The 16,384-nt window shown below is 37.4% G+C and overlaps 1 protein-coding gene across 4 annotated transcripts in view; it reads left to right on the top strand.

The window, feature by feature from the left end:
- ARPP21 (cAMP regulated phosphoprotein 21) overlaps positions 1-16,384 on the top strand; it is a 306,084-nt gene that overhangs the window by 194,434 nt on the left and 95,266 nt on the right. For 3 of the 4 annotated variants that reach the window (XM_063451959.1, XM_063451961.1, XM_063451960.1), the window contains 2 exons: positions 4,872-4,928; positions 6,743-6,972. In XM_063451959.1, the coding sequence (XP_063308029.1) occupies positions 4,872-4,928; positions 6,743-6,972 (287 nt within the window). The remainder of the gene's footprint in view (positions 1-4,871; positions 4,929-6,742; positions 6,973-16,384) is intronic. The other variant, XM_063451958.1, reaches the window with a different exon arrangement.

The following is a 16,384-nucleotide window of genomic DNA, read 5'->3' as shown; positions in this document are numbered from 1 at the left end:
CAACATCTAACATCTACTAAAAGATTCTAGTACCACTCTGAGTTGCTCTCATCTATAACTAACCTAACCTAACCTACATATCTACCCTGGCTGGTTGGCCTATACACCTATTAATCGCGAGCATGTACCTATATAACAGCCCCATAATGTACAAAAGTCACATGCCCGGCAGCGCTAGTCCCACAGGCCCACTGGCGGGCAAGTAATAATGATCTGTCTCCTTAAACCCCAAAAACCCTCAGCTCACTGAATATGTAATTTATGTACCCTATGTTTGCATTTTACATTTTATATTAACATTATAACAGTCTTTGCTATATGATCCTTTTTGAGCCAAAATTAAAGAATTACAATTTTTTTTTTTTTTATTACTGATATAGTAATAGGTACATTATGTCGAAGAATAGATTTAAGTGCTTAACTAAAGTAGCAGGCTTTTAAGGTTTTCTGGAAGGATTGGCAACTAGGGAAATATAACCGAACAAAGAATGATGCTTCAAATAAATATTGCAGCAATAACTCATACGTCTTGTGTGAGACATTTAGATGTCTGGGTGCAGAGTTAAAATACACGTAGTAGGTAGCCCATGCAACTTTATTGCCTGAATATACCTGATTTTACTTTGTAGATGGCCAAGCATGTTTAACCATTAAGGGTTAATGATTTCACCTAGGATTCAAAATAGCTGCAGCTGCGTGTGTGCTTCTACTCACCTCTACTGCACCACCCACACCTGTTAGATGTGGCATTCAATGGCCACTACAAAGAAGTCACAAGCCTGCATTAATGTAAAAATTGCACACAATAAGAATAATGAACTGCTGAAAAATAAAGTGATTTGCGCACACAGAAAAGACAAGTGTGAGTTTTACCTCTTACACAGGGTATTCTTGTATGTTCACACTACAAACAGTATGTATCACCTATATACAGGTAAATAAAATACACATAGTGTAAACTGTAAAAAACAAATAATGTTTTAAAAGTGATGTATATCATCAAACTCACAATTTTCAGAGCCCATTTAAAGTTGGCTCTAGACTTATAGCGCTTTTCATCTCACTCTTGAGATATCCAGTATTGGAAAAATGTGTACATCCACAGGAACTTGGAACTGGTGGCTTGTAGTGATGCTCCAAAAAGTCCAAGGCAGGTGTGTAGTTAAAAGTGTTTTATTCCAAAAGTTATTTTAAAATACAAAATATATATATATATATATATATATATATATATATACACAGTAAAATATATATATATATGAGCAGCACAACGCGTTTCAACCTTTCAATAGGTCTTTCTCAAGTGCATCTGGTTTTACAATGGGCTCCAAAGCCCTAATATATACCAAACAATCAATTAATTGCCTTAATGATACTACACATCTGTGAATATGTTCCCACCCATGTCCAAATATGGTCACAGCCGGAAGTGTTATGCCACACTCAATATGGCTACATTTCCGTCTGTGTACCTCTATCCCCAGCCCCCCCCCAACATGTCCGATATTACATTTAGCTATATCAGTCCGTGTGCCTCCAATTAGCTGTCTTTTCGGTCTTCTTTTCGCCGCGTCATTTCCGTTAGTGACGTCGTGATGCGGTCCGATATGTCACTTCCGGTTATAGTTTTTCCGGTCTATCGTGATCTTCCAAACAATTTCGGCGCACAAATGTCCATCATTAAGAAGGGCAAAGTGCCAGTAGTTCATATTGCACATAAATAGGAGGACAAACGTTAAAAGGAAGGGGAAAAAACATATTAGTGTTGGAAAAAGAAGGGAAGGTATTTATGTTTGGACATTAGTGGAGCATTTAAAAAAAATAAATAATAAACAATAGGATGAGTAAACATATCCCAAAGAGATTCTTAATATTAGGAAATGCCACCATTACATGGATATTACCCCCTCCATCTAAAAGTGCCATTTTTAAGACAAGATATATATAAGAAATGTATATAAAATATATGTGTACATATATTCCCTATTATAAAATGCTATTAATCTCAAAATCGATGTTGAGACCCAAAGGAGATAAGGTGCGTATTTCAAAGATCCACTTTACTTCTTGGGTACTTAATTTTTTAGGGAGATCCCCTCCTCTCCAGTGGGAATTAATTTTGTCTATAGCAAAAAAGGTTAAAAAACTGGGGTCTGAGCTGTGTTTCTCTAAAAAGTGCTTAGATACGCTGTGGCGTATACATGAGTTTTTAGGTCCAAAACCCAGATTTATTTTTAGAGGAGCGAGGAATTTTAAGCAAATTTTAACCAGAAGCTTTTTAGAACCTACACCTCAAAATGATAGTATTTTTTTAACTAATTGGTCAAAAACGCAACAAGGTTTTTATCACTGTGGGATGTGCAATGCGTGTAAGAGCACAGATAAAAAAGAAAAGCATGTAATGGCTTTTAAAACCTTTAGCACTAAAAAAGAATTTAAAATTAAACCTATGATCACATGTCACTCAAAAAATGTAATATATCTACTAAACTGCACATGTGGCCTTCAATATGTGGGTAAAACATCGAGGCCACTAAAAGTACAGATAAGTGAACATGTTAGGAATATTAAAAAAGGTTTTATAAGCCACAGCGTATCTAAGCACTTTTTAGAGAAACACAGCTCAGACCCCAGTTTTTTAACCTTTTTTGCTATAGACAAAATTAATTCCCACTGGAGAGGAGGGGATCTCCCTAAAAAATTAAGTACCCAAGAAGTAAAGTGGATCTTTGAAATACGCACCTTATCTCCTTTGGGTCTCAACATCGATTTTGAGATTAATAGCATTTTATAATAGGGAATATATGTACACATATATTTTATATACATTTCTTATATATATCTTGTCTTAAAAATTGCACTTTTAGATGGAGGGGGTAATATCCATGTAATGGTGGCATTTCCTAATATTAAGAATCTCTTTGGGATATGTTTACTCATCCTATTGTTTATTATTTTTTTTTTTTTTAAATGCTCCACTAATGTCCAAACATAAATACCTTCCCTTCTTTTTCCAACACTAATATGTTTTTTCCCCTTCCTTTTAACGTTTGTCCTCCTATTTATGTGCAATATGAACTACTGGCACTTTGCCCTTCTTAATGATGGACATTTGTGCGCCGAAATTGTTTGGAAGATCACGATAGACCGGAAAAACTATAACCGGAAGTGACGTATCGGACCGCATCAGGACGTCACTAACGGAAATGACGCGGCGAAAAGAAGACCGAAAAGACAGCTAATTGGAGGCACACGGACTGATATAGCTAAATGTAATATCGGACATGTTGGGGGGGGGGGGGGCTGGGGATAGAGGTACACAGACGTAAATGTAGCCATATTGAGTGTGGCATAACACTTCCGGCTGTGACCATATTTGGACATGGGTGGGAACATATTCACAGATGTGTAGTATCATTAAGGCAATTAATTGATTGTTTGGTATATATTAGGGCTTTGGAGCCCATTGTAAAACCAGATGCACTTGAGAAAGACCTATTGAAAGGTTGAAACGCGTTGTGCTGCTCATATATATATATATTTTACTGTGTATATATATATATATATTTTGTATTTTAAAATAACTTTTGGAATAAAACACTTTTAACTACACACCTGCCTTGGACTTTTTGGAGCATCACTGCAAGCCACCAGTTCCAAGTTCCTGTGGATGTACACATTTTTCCAATACTGGATATCTCAAGAGTGAGATGAAAAGCGCTATAAGTCTAGAGCCAACTTTAAATGGGCTCTGAAAATTGTGAGTTTGATGATATACATCACTTTTAAAACATTATTTGTTTTTTACAGTTTACACTATGTGTATTTTATTTACCTGTATATAGGTGATACATACTGTTTGTAGTGTGAACATACAAGAATACCCTGTATAAGAGGTAAAACTCACACTTGTCTTTTCTGTGTGCGCAAATCACTTTATTTTTCAGAATTTATCACATTTTAGTGTAAGTGGTGACATTACACTTCGGTGGTTTTGCGGCACCGGATCTTATTAGCTTAGCGCCATTTGTGTCCTTTTTCTGTTTTAGATAGAATAATGAACTGCGCCTAATAATAATCGATAAGAAGATGCATGCAAGTACTGGAGAAATTTTGTGCACAATGTATATTACTATAAAATAAGAAACAAAAACAAATAATAGTGCAAGACTAATGTTAGAAAACGGTATGTATGAAGTGCCAAGAGAACACTCTTGATCTGTTGTGTGTGTATAGGGGTAAAAATTTAATCATTTGTGGAGAGAGGAGTCAAGGCAAGATTGATTTAATTGCTATCATCAGCATGAAGGTGGTACTGGAATGAATCTATAATTAGATAAGCTGAATATCTTGCAATTATATAGTTTTGACATTGAGAGTACATTTTTTTATTTCAAGGACAATTCTCAGAGTAATAGAGGACAAAGAATGGCAATTGCCGTTTTTACCAATGCAAAAGAAAAAAAGGAATAAATTGGCAATTATTATTCCTACCAAGGCGTTTGCTAATAGAATAACACTTTTTTAGTCTATGGTTATATTGGAATATAAATACAGTATTTATTGTTACCCTTATAAAGAAATCAGTGACTCAAAATATGCCGAAATTTGCCAATTGAGCAGTCCATACACCCCCTTTTACCATCTGTCTACTTAAATCACACAGATAGCTGTAACATTGCCTAGATAAGTATTCACATGGCATAGTTTCTATCCGCAAATATCATTTGAACAATGAGTTGCAGTTAAACATATTCAATGTGATAATTATATTTAAAACCTTCTGTAATATCAGTGCATTTGTTTATAACACTTGTGAATATCAGCCAGGGATTTGATCTGTTTTCTTTCTCTCTCTTTTTGTTTACTAGGCTTGTTGATGACACAAGCATATGCAATGATATTCAAAAGAAGAGGCAATTATTCAGGTTTGTATGAAAAAGAACAGCATTGTATTTAACACAGTATGTAATTCTAATCAAAACTTAAGTTTCTAAAATCAATTATTATATTTTTCCAAAATAAAACTGCAAAAATCTAAACATGAAATTGAAGTTGCACTAATATTTTTGTTTTCCACTCGACATGTACATAAACCTGCAATGTAAACATAGCAGTTTCTAAAAAACGGCAATGTTTGAAATTGCAAGATTAAAGGCCGGGCTACAGAACCGAATATAGTGACTATAGTATCCCTTTAATGTATGTTACCATTATACTCAATCCCAGGCATTATATTTACATTATATTTACGTTTTTAATATGCTGTACTTGTGGTAATGCTTGCCGGGTCTTTTTAAATATGTATTAGCTGATTATATGACCAATTTTATTTTTCTATATTTGTGACATCTACCGTATATGAGAAAAAAAGGATTTTCACTTTTATACTACCATTTCAAACCCTATGATAAATATTGCAAAATAAAGAAGGCTTTACTGTCTAAAGCTGTTCATTCTCTAAATATATTTATTTTATAGGATGATCATTAAATACATGAAAAATGAAAAAAAAAAAAAAAATTACATTACGTAAATTTGTATGAATGTCCAAAAAGCTATCTGCAAAATTGGTGTTTTATTTATGTTTATGTGCTAGCTATGTATCCATTGTTTCAAATAAATGTTAAGCTAATATTTTTTTCAAATTAAAAAAGTAGTTGATAGTGAATAGGTTAAGCACAACTTTTATGTAGGAATTTTCATTCAAGGATTAAAAAAAATAATAATAGCCACGCACAATTCTGGAAACATTTAGTTAATTTTTCATTTGTTACATAATTATATTATCTTGCAGTCATGTGGAAAGACTCATAGGTCTCAATTTTATATTTTTAAACAAGCTTTTCAAATGATTTGATATTTTACAAATATTAAAACATTTTCATATTGTTATATATGTTTATATATGATGTATATTTTCATATTTTAGTAATTACAAACAAATATTTTAAGCATTTAACAAACATTTTTAATAATTCGAAAGATTATTAAATATAGCTATAAGCACCAAAACAAGGTTAAATTAATAAAGTGGTTTTGGTGTATAGATCATGTCCCTGCAATCTAACTGTTCAAGTCTCTCAATTCTTAAATCACTTTGTTTATGCAGCCCTGCATGTGACATGGTCTCCTTATGCGTTTCCTGTAGAAGATCTAATGTTTAAACTTCCTTTATTGCACTTTCTGTTTATTTTCAAATTGTATACAACTTGCAATGCTAATAGCTATTTAGAGCCTCCTGTGTGTGATTAAAGCTTAATTAACAAAGCATGAGTTAAAAAGGTCTAATGTAACTACAAAGTGCAGTAAAATCCAATTAAAAAAACCAAAAATATTTGTTCATGCAGGCTGTGTGAGTCACAACTAGTGACTAGAGCTGCAAAAACTGAAACAATATGTATTTCACTCCTAAATGACAGAGAATTGAGCAGTGAGACTGCATGATCTATATATTATATAAACTAAAGCTGCTAATTCAGCTAAAGTTGTTTGGTGCTTAGAGTATTCCATAAAATAAAGATCATCATTTGCAGATAACTAAAAATAATATTTCTAAGAAATACAGCATATATCTCAGACACATATTTCCACTGAAACAACCAGCAGCTGATGAGTATTGTATAATATCTTCTTGAGTCTTGTATCAGCAGATTTGTTACATACATACATGGATTTTTAGTCCTTTTGTATCTATCATATGCCATATTCCTGCCTTAACGTAAACTTTTATATCTTTTAGGGGTAATAGAGATGAGTCTGGAAAAGCATCTGGAAGTCGGCAGAGCAGTACTGAGAATGACCTAAAATGGGCTGATCAAAGGCCATGGAGCAGCACAGATTCTGATAGCTCAAATCGCAATCTGAAGCCAGCCATAATAAAGACTTCCAGCTTTGGTGGAATAACTGTGCTGACAAGGGGAGATAGCTCTGGCAGTAGCAGGAGCACAGGCAAACTGTCTAAAGCAGGTAGTCAGTACTCACTGGGTTTCTTTAAAATTGCTATTTTAAAGCTATAGAATAGCCTTCTTTTCTAGTAGTTTCTAGTATCCTCCTAAGAATGTTGCCGCTGCAACTGACATGTTAATGTTAAATATATATATATATATATATATATATATATATATATATATATATATATATATTATACAGATATTTGTAATAATTTATTTTTAATATATTTGTGAAAACATATAAAACTTTGTAAAAACAAACAAACCATACTTCTTATTGTTCTAACTCTGCCTTTGATAATTTACAGTACCCAAAAAACATACCCCAACATATATGCACTAATGTGTTTTTTAATACCTCATGAGTTCTTCTTTAGTAATTACTAAATGAATAGCAAAAGGCTGCATATTATTGTTAATTATGATGTACTCTACATGTAATTTGAAATGCTAGTAAATAAGTTAAGAAATACAAATATTAATATTATCTAATTAAGATCCTATGACAAAATAATTCCATCACGGTTGTCCTTCCCTTAAGCAATCAAGCTCAACGATGGTGATTTTCTGTTGGCTACTTGTGGGATCGGTGTTGGGCTTTGCAAGTTGCCCAACACAGGTCAAAGTGTAAAGGAATTTAAAGGATCACTATATGGTCAGGAACACAAACATGTATTCCTGACCCTATAGTGTTAACACCACCATCTAGCCCCCCTGGGCCCTTCATGCCTCCGTAAATATAGTAAACATCTTACTGTATTCAAGGCTGAAGCTGTAACTCTGCATGCTGTTAGACTCAGAAAAACAAGCAGTCTGCTAACATGTGGTAGCCTGATCCAATCACAATTTTAACCCCCTAAGGACGGTGGGCATGATATGCTCTAAAAGCCGGTGGCCGGCCACTTAAGTCACAAAGGCGTTCTCTTGGGTTGTCTACTATTGCAGATGGTATGCCATCATGGGGGTAATTCTCATTCCTGGGCTACAATACGGACTCAATTGCAACGTAACCAATCTGGCGAATTTCAATGTGAAAAAACTGAAAAATTTAACATGCTAGATTTGACCCTCTAACTTCCCAAAACACCATAAAACCTGTACATAGGGAGTACGGTTTTACACGTGAGACATCGCTGAATACAAATATGGGTATTTTATTGCAGTGAAAGCAAACAGTATTATGACATTCACAGTTAAAATGTCATGTAGAACTAAAAAAAACAATCACAATTTCTTATTTTCTCCCATTTGTTTTTATATTTTATTCATATTAAATTAGGTTTCATAGCTAAATATTTGATGTTAAATGAGAACCTTGTTTCCCCTGAATAAAATCATATATAATAAGTGTGGGTGAAAAATATGAAAGAGGTGAATTACGGTTGAACAGCCATAGGCAAATTCCAGGTTTTGTTTACGTTTTGTTTGATCACAATGTGTATATTTGGCTCAGTCCTTAAGGGGTTAAAACATATAATAAATGTTCTAAATTGAATTTGTATTCAAGAGTAATAGCTCAAATGGTCTTATTCTTGCTGAGAACTACAAGGAACAATGGCAATAAGGATACCATATCAGCTATTGTCCTGGAGTGGAAATTTAATATAGAACATTTATTATGTGTTTTAAAAAGGGAAACTAAAAAGCTTGGTTTGTAGTGTTTGTTATCTAAAGGGAAACTATAGTGCCAAGAGAACAAACTATTTTTTCTGGCACTAAAGCTTTCCCCTCCTCCCCGCAATGGTGCAGAAGGGGTTATAAACCCCTTCTATCACTTACCTAGGTCTAGCGCCGATGTCCCTTGGTGTTGGCTCGGTCCACCTTCACTCTTTCCCTGCCAACATCAGCTGAAGAGGAGATCTAATGTGCATGCACCGCGATGGGTGCTCTTGCATTAGGATATCCCCATAGGAATGCATTATACAATGTTCCCCTATGGGGATTCCGGTGACGCTAGAAGTCCTCATGCATAGCGTGAGGATGTCCAGCGTCATTTAGGCGACCAAAAGTCACCTAAGCACCTGGAAATCACTCTCGTGGCTGTCTGGAAGACACCCACTAGAGGAGAAGTTAACCCTATCAAATAATTATTTCAGTTTATTAAAAAGTGCAATAATTAGCTGTTCAGGGTTGAGGATGCTGGTACACTGCACCCAAACCACTTCAATGAGCTTAAGTGGTCTGGGTGCCTATAGTGTCCCTTTAATGGATATCCATGTTATACTGAAAACTACCAGTAGATAGTGGCAACATACTGCTTTCTACAATCAGTATTGGGATTAGCAATTAGATTAGGGATTAAGATTAGGATTAGTGTTAGATTTGGTTTAGCATTAGGGATAGGATTAAGATTGTTATGCTTCAAACAATCTTAATTGTTGTTCTCAGGAGATGTTGCTGAGTACAGTTAAGATAATTTTATTACAGTTGGACCCAAGAGATTTCCAAAATAAGAAGCAAATATATATGTATGTAAAAATGAAAACCACAAACTTTAAAAAGAAATTGGTGGAAAAAGGCACCTTAATAAAGCTCACAATATATCATGTGAGAGTCCCCCGGCTGTCCACATTTGCAAATGGTATGCATTTATGTAGTAATTTAACAACGACGTGAACTACTAAAATGCCCCAAATTGCATTATGGACCTATCTTCAATTTGCCATTTAAGATAAAAAAAAACCTGTAATGTGCAGGTTATACATTTAGCCTGTATTTTCACAAAAACTTGACAAGGGTATGCAAATAGTTGTCATTCTGCACTCAGGAAATGTAGTTGAGCAGAATTTAGTTAATTTTATGACAGTAGCATTTATAAAGTTTACAAATTAAACCTCTAAATTGCAATATGCATGTAAGAAATGTGAAAATAAAATAATACCATAAGCTTTGAAAGAAATAGGTGCTAAAATGGCTGTATAATATACCATGTGACATACTCTGTGGTGTCTACTTTCAGAAATAGGTTAATTTGAGCTGTCAAACTGCTTCAATGCCACAATGTACAGAATAGGCCCATCATATCCATCTATCAAAATTCCAACTGTTGGGAGGGTTATATGGGGATGGATGCACTTGTTGATGGAGATTTATACAAACTAATTATACACTTATATCAGTCAAACAGGGACATACAAAAAAAATGGGGAACATTTTTAAAAATTATGAATAATGGTAAATATTGGAAAAACACACAAAAAAAAAAACTGAAAACAAAACAACCAATCCACAAAACTGTAAACAAGATATTCAGTTGTTAATTGGTTATATGACTAATAATTGCCTCAAGGTAATACCTAGAAACCTTGTTGCGTTTAATACTTGATGTGACACATGTTGTTATTGTTGTAAGGTTATGAGCAACCCTATGGTTTTATTAAAGGTTATAAAATTGTCAACGCACTATTTTGTCCCTGGTTCTGACCAGCATTAGTAGTATTGCACGCCATGGTGGTGTAGTCAGTTAATCGGTTTTATGATCTGCATATCCTGTGCATTCCTATTGTGCCGAAGGTGTTGACTCATGTACCCCACAGAGGTCTGGCGATGTGTCAGCCCAAATTATTTACATTTCCTTTTTCTTCAACTATTTGCCTTTCTCTTTCTCTTATCCTCCTTAAACTTCTTCTCATGGGTGCCTGGAGGGTTGGGGGGGGGGGGGGGGTGGGGGAGGGGATGGGTGGGTTTCACTGGATGGACACAGAAATGTTGGGTAAGTATAATTTTTATGAGCCTACTTTGATGGCAGACAATAGCAATCCAAACTGGTTGGGATCATGGCTTTGAAGATTGTTTCTCTGAACGTTAAAGGTCTCAATGCTCCCAAAAAATGGTGTCTCGTGTTTCGAGAGCTGGGGCGTTTACACTCAGACATAGTCTTTCTCCAAGAGATACACCTGCCCCTGCATTTTAAGATTCCTTTGCGAGATCATGAATCTAGGTCCCCAAAACAATGGAGTTGGTATTCTTATTCATGCCAGATGCCCCTTTCGCTTTACTAGCTCTGACATAGACCCAGAGGGGAGGTACTTGTGCTATCTGAGACCCTTCACTCCCACGTGATCCATCTAGTCAGCATTCGTGATACTAATGCACCTGACTCAGGCTTTTGGGATGGTCTGACCGCCAAAAATACTGCATGATATGCTTAGTATGCTAATACTTGGGGGCGATTTTAATGCTGTGCCATGTCCCGCCGCAGACAGAAGCTCTCATAGGGGCACAAGGCAGGGGGATGACAAGATAATAAAGGTCCATAACTTTATACAAGTACTGACCTGGTTGATGTTTGGAGGGCACATCACCCTGGTGATGTTGATTATATCTTCCACTCAGCCTCCCATGATTCATGTTCCCAGATAGACTATTTTCTAGTTAACAATGTGGGTTTGGCTCGAACCACTGGTGCGGCAGTTGGCTCCATCACGTGGTCAGACTATGCCGATATATCCCTTACGCTTGGCAATTTATGTACTGCCTCACCGTGGTCCTGGAGGCTGAATACTTCTCTTTTATGTGACACTTTGATTGTATCGGCAATCTGAAAGAAATTACTTGAATACTTAAAAACTATACCAGGGATTTGACTCCTCTAACCATCTGGGCTACCCACAAGGCAGTCATTCGGGGTACTGCTGGCGACTGTTAAAATAAAACGTAAGACCCAAATTTTGAACACTTTATAGGAATCATTGCGTTCGTTGGAACAACGACACAAAATTAATCCCACTGCGGGTACACTGCCACAATTGAAAGCAGTCCACAGGTCAATTTGTGACTTTCTTATCCAAGACACAGCCAGGTCTATTATGTGGTCTAAACAGACCTTCTGTGAGAAGGCCAATAAGTAGATAAGATACTGGCCAGATCACTTAGGCCAAAGCAGAGGCATGCCCACACAATGAGCATCAGACATGGAGACAGAACATTAAAAACTAACCCAAAAGGATATCAATATCAATCAAGGATTATCAATTTCTATAAAAACCTGTATAATCACTCCCCACAGGAGCAGATTGCCTAAATGCTAGAAGACGCGCGTATACGCTCCTTCCTCTCCAAACTACATCTACCTAAGCTTAACACGGTAGCTACAGACAACCTAGTGAGGAGATAGACACTGTGATATCAAATTTGAAGGGGAAAAAAGCTTTGGGACCGGATGGCTTTGATGGGGGTTTATTTCAAAGTGTTCCACGAAGATTTGACACTAAAACTAGAGTCACTCTTTAATGTCTTCAGGGAAGAATGGATCCCCAATCGAGATATGTCACTGGCCACCATAGTTTTGATACCAAAACTGGACAAGAACCCTCTCTTGTAAAAATATCACCCCATCTCCCTTATTAACCAACCAACTCCAAGATACTGACAGAAGTACTTGCGGATAGACTTAATCCTAGATAAACTTAAAAAAAATGCTGACCAAGTGGGATTCATATCTGGTTGCCAATTATTCGAGAACACACAAAGAAATATTGACATAATTTGGAGGCATTGCGGATTGTGGGAGCACCTAACACTCCATTTCAGCTGGGAAATGGGACACGGCAAGAATGCCCGCTCTCCCCCCTTCTTTTTGTCTTATCATTGGAGCACGTCTTCCAGGCACTCTGTGAAAACCACGGGGTCACAGTAGGGGCAAACAATTTTAGTATCTGTGTACGCAGTCGACATGTTGCTAGCGGTCACCAATCCTGTTGAATCTATGTTTGCCTTACAAGACGTCCTAATGATGTACGGTAAATATATCATGCTATAAAGCAAACATGATTAAATTCAGTGCCCTCCCCCTGGGACTAACGACGGCGTACACAGCACTCATTAAAGCAACATACCATATTAATTTTGCACACCACTCTATCCAATATCTTGGTATTCAGTTGACGACTGACCCAATGTCATTGTTTGAAATCAACTACACTCCATTACTGAAATCATTAATTAGGGATATGTAAATTGGATGGATAAACCAATATCATGGATCGGTCGCATTCATTATGTGAAAATGAACATACTGCCGCATTTGTTTTAATTTGTATAATTCTTTATTTTTGCTGTGCATGTGATTACATACAGACTTGCGATACCAACAGTATTAACAAGCAATTCAAGTAACCGACAAGGTATAACTTTGACATGGTATATGAAGTAACTGCACAATTTTAAAAAGTAAAAGCAAGCTAATCAATAAACAGAATGGTAAATATATCAGTATGGAGTCAAGTAATAACAGTCTGGCTACTCTAACTGACAGTGCTTCAGTATAATAAAACATGCTTGATGACGGGCCAGACATATGTAGCTGAAAGCAGGCTGTGATATAGATGTTTACTGGCCTGGCATCAAACACTGGGATATTTCCAGGTATGAATGAGTAGGAAATATGACTGGCCTATCATTTATAGCTGTACAAGTAGCTAGATCCACAATACTAACTGCTTATTAGAAGATGAAGCCTAAGCTTAAACCCTACATTTATTTTTATTTTTTTTACATTTTGTATGTTTATCATGCTGAGGTTAACAGACAGGCTTGTAAAGACATGTATCAAGATTATATTCAACAGGAAAACATTATATTCAACAGTCTACAGCACTGTTTGTAAAATGAAGTAAACACGTGTGTGTCAAGCAATAAACAAAATATCATAACAAGAAGAGAATGTGAGCTGAGCCACCGCCACCACTATGCATATTACACAATGAGAGCACCATCAATTAACTATGTAAAAGTGAACAAGAGGTATACGAATTCTGAAATTGCAGAAACGGCCACCCAAGAAGCAACAAGAGGAGACTCATATATTCAGGGGTAGCTAGAGCATAGTATTAGGTGGCTTGGAGCGTGGCTGAACTTTGTGATAGGGGAGGCCAAAATACATATCTAGAACATGCAGTATTTAATGTATTTACATGCTAAGTTAGATAAGCAATACGAGAATGAGACTGCAAATGTAGTGCTCAAGCTAGGCTAACAGGCTAGTAAAACAAAGAAAAGTATAACTAAAATAAAATAATGCAGCAGAATATGTCTTCCAGGTAGGGTGCCCTTAGTGTGTTCCAGTGGGAGTACCTTCTCCCTGATAGGGGCCAGTCTGTCAAAAATGACAGTCAACTTATGCCCCGACCTGGCATATATCTCCTGTACAAGCATAGTCTGTTCCTTTCCTAGCTACTTTGCTGGCAAGTAGAGCACATGACCTCTTCCCACTACTCCGATCATGTTTGGTGCCACAAGCAACTTCCTGGGGGGTTGTAGGCACATCTGCCAAACAAGCTCTCACTTTCCAAGGTGAAATTTGCTTGAGAGGTTTTCCCTTCTGGGCTCTCTGCCAGAGAGTGCGATAGTGGGTGTTTGTCAGCCCGGGATGTAGACTGGCGGCAGCCAGACAGGGTTTCTTCTCTGCTCTCCTCCAACCTCTGATAGCAGGTCTGCACATCTGAGTCATGCCTCTCTTAGGATGCAGAGTTTCAGGGCTGAGTCATGCACCTGGTTTGCGCGCTGTCTCTCCAAGGCGTTCTGTTCTTGTTTATATTTTAACTTCAGCTAGAAATCTCTGATTAGGGCATAAAGCCACATCAGGATTGTGTCCAATGGGCTTTGTGAGGCCGCAGCTGACTTTTCATCTGCCATCTTGACGCCTTTAGTGAGGCAATTTACAGGCAGTAGAGGTGTGTTTATAGGCCTGGCTCCCCCAGCAGTTGGTAAGTATAGCGGGTGTTGAGAGTGTTTTCCGGGATAACCCCCACTGGCATTGGGAGAGAACGTGGTGCCTGACCATGTCAGCAAGATGGTCAGCAGGGAGATCGGCCATTTCTTACATGCTTGCATCCACAGGTAGGCCGCAAGCAGTCATCTGGCTCTGGCTGCCAGTCCAGTAAAAGGTAGCTGTAAAGTATTTCTCGCGGGTATTCTGACCACCACCAAAGTCCAGACTATATTAGGATTGGCAAGATTAGGCAGTAAGATTGCTACGTTATTGCACGGAGCAGAAGCAAAGTGCGACCACTCAGTATGGCGTCCAGGCCTGCCCCATACTGCCGCATATATTATTTCTGTTTCAAGTCTTACCTATTCAGATTGCTAAGATAGATTTTGCTCCTTTGCAAAAAGCTATAGGGTATTTCATAAGGCAAAACAAGAGTCATAGGGTATCAAGAAATGCCCTATAGCATCCTAAATCAAGAGGGAGGTCTAGGCCTACCACATCTTTATTATTACTATTTAGCAGCTCAACTCACCCAAATCGCAATGTGGAATGTCCCATTAGATAAAGGGAAATGGGTTGACTTAGATTCATTATCGATGGGGGGCAGATCTCCCCCAGTTTTATATGTGGGTCCCTAAAGAAAGTCGCGCAATATTGCGGTCCACCTGCCTGGCCATATTTAATTCCCTCAGGATCTGGGACTTATCTGCTTACAGATTTTAACTGTCCTCCACTCCCTCCCCACTCACCACACTCTTGAGAAACCGAGTGATCCCTCCAGGAATGTCTGCCTGTGACTTTAGAAATATAGAAAATGCAGGTCTACAGATATTATGTCATCTATTTGAAAGGGGGCAGATAATTTCCTTTGGCATTCTAAAAACCCTTTTTCCAAAATCTACAGATTAAAGACTTTGCAAAAAAGACACATTTTAGGTAAGCGTCTCACACTGCCATGTCCTTTTATGATAGGCTGTGTCTGAATGAGTCCCTGCAGAAGGGTCTTATTACTCTTCTTTACGCCCATCTCTACACAGAAACAACAGAATGGGGACAACTGTCTTATATCTCACAGTGGGAGACAGACTTAGGGGAAGAACTGGAGGGCATTGGCATTCAGGATATCTGGGAAGCGAATGCCACATCCTCTACATGCGTCACATTGCAGGTCAGTGCTTTAAAACCACGTTTTTCTGGTATACTACACCAGTGAAACTGTATTGAATGAAGCAGACCCCAACTGACTAGTGATGGAAAGGCTGTGGCCTCCGAGGCATGTATCTTTGTGACAGATAACCCGGTCACTTATTTGACTTTTCTTTCGTTTTTACCCATGATTGTTTGGTTACCGAATGAAGACCCGTTTATATCTTCCAAACTCAGACCATCCTCTGGCTCATTAGCTTCAAAGAACCCATTAACGCATTAATTTAAGTGTTCCATCTTGGTGGCCGCCATTCTTATGATCGAACGCATCTGGAATGGCGACCATTTTGTATTGTGAACACAGGCAGCATTTTGGACATAAAATGTATGGAACTAAAATCGAACACGCTACTTTGCAAACACCGCTGAATTTGTACCGCCGCCTGCTTCTCTCATAGATAAGCCAGGTGAGCGCTTTTCGGGAAAAAGACTTATGTGAACAAGAGGAACATTCGCTCCCTAGAGTCAGGGGGAGCATTCGGTTTTTATGCGCACAGGAACTCCTGAAAGTTGA

The sequence above is a fragment of the Pelobates fuscus genome, chromosome 4 (assembly GCF_036172605.1).
Source record: "Pelobates fuscus isolate aPelFus1 chromosome 4, aPelFus1.pri, whole genome shotgun sequence".
Taxonomy (NCBI): domain Eukaryota; kingdom Metazoa; phylum Chordata; class Amphibia; order Anura; family Pelobatidae; genus Pelobates; species Pelobates fuscus.
The sequence above is the reverse complement of the archived record's forward strand: the minus strand, read 5'-3'. Positions and strand labels throughout refer to the sequence as shown.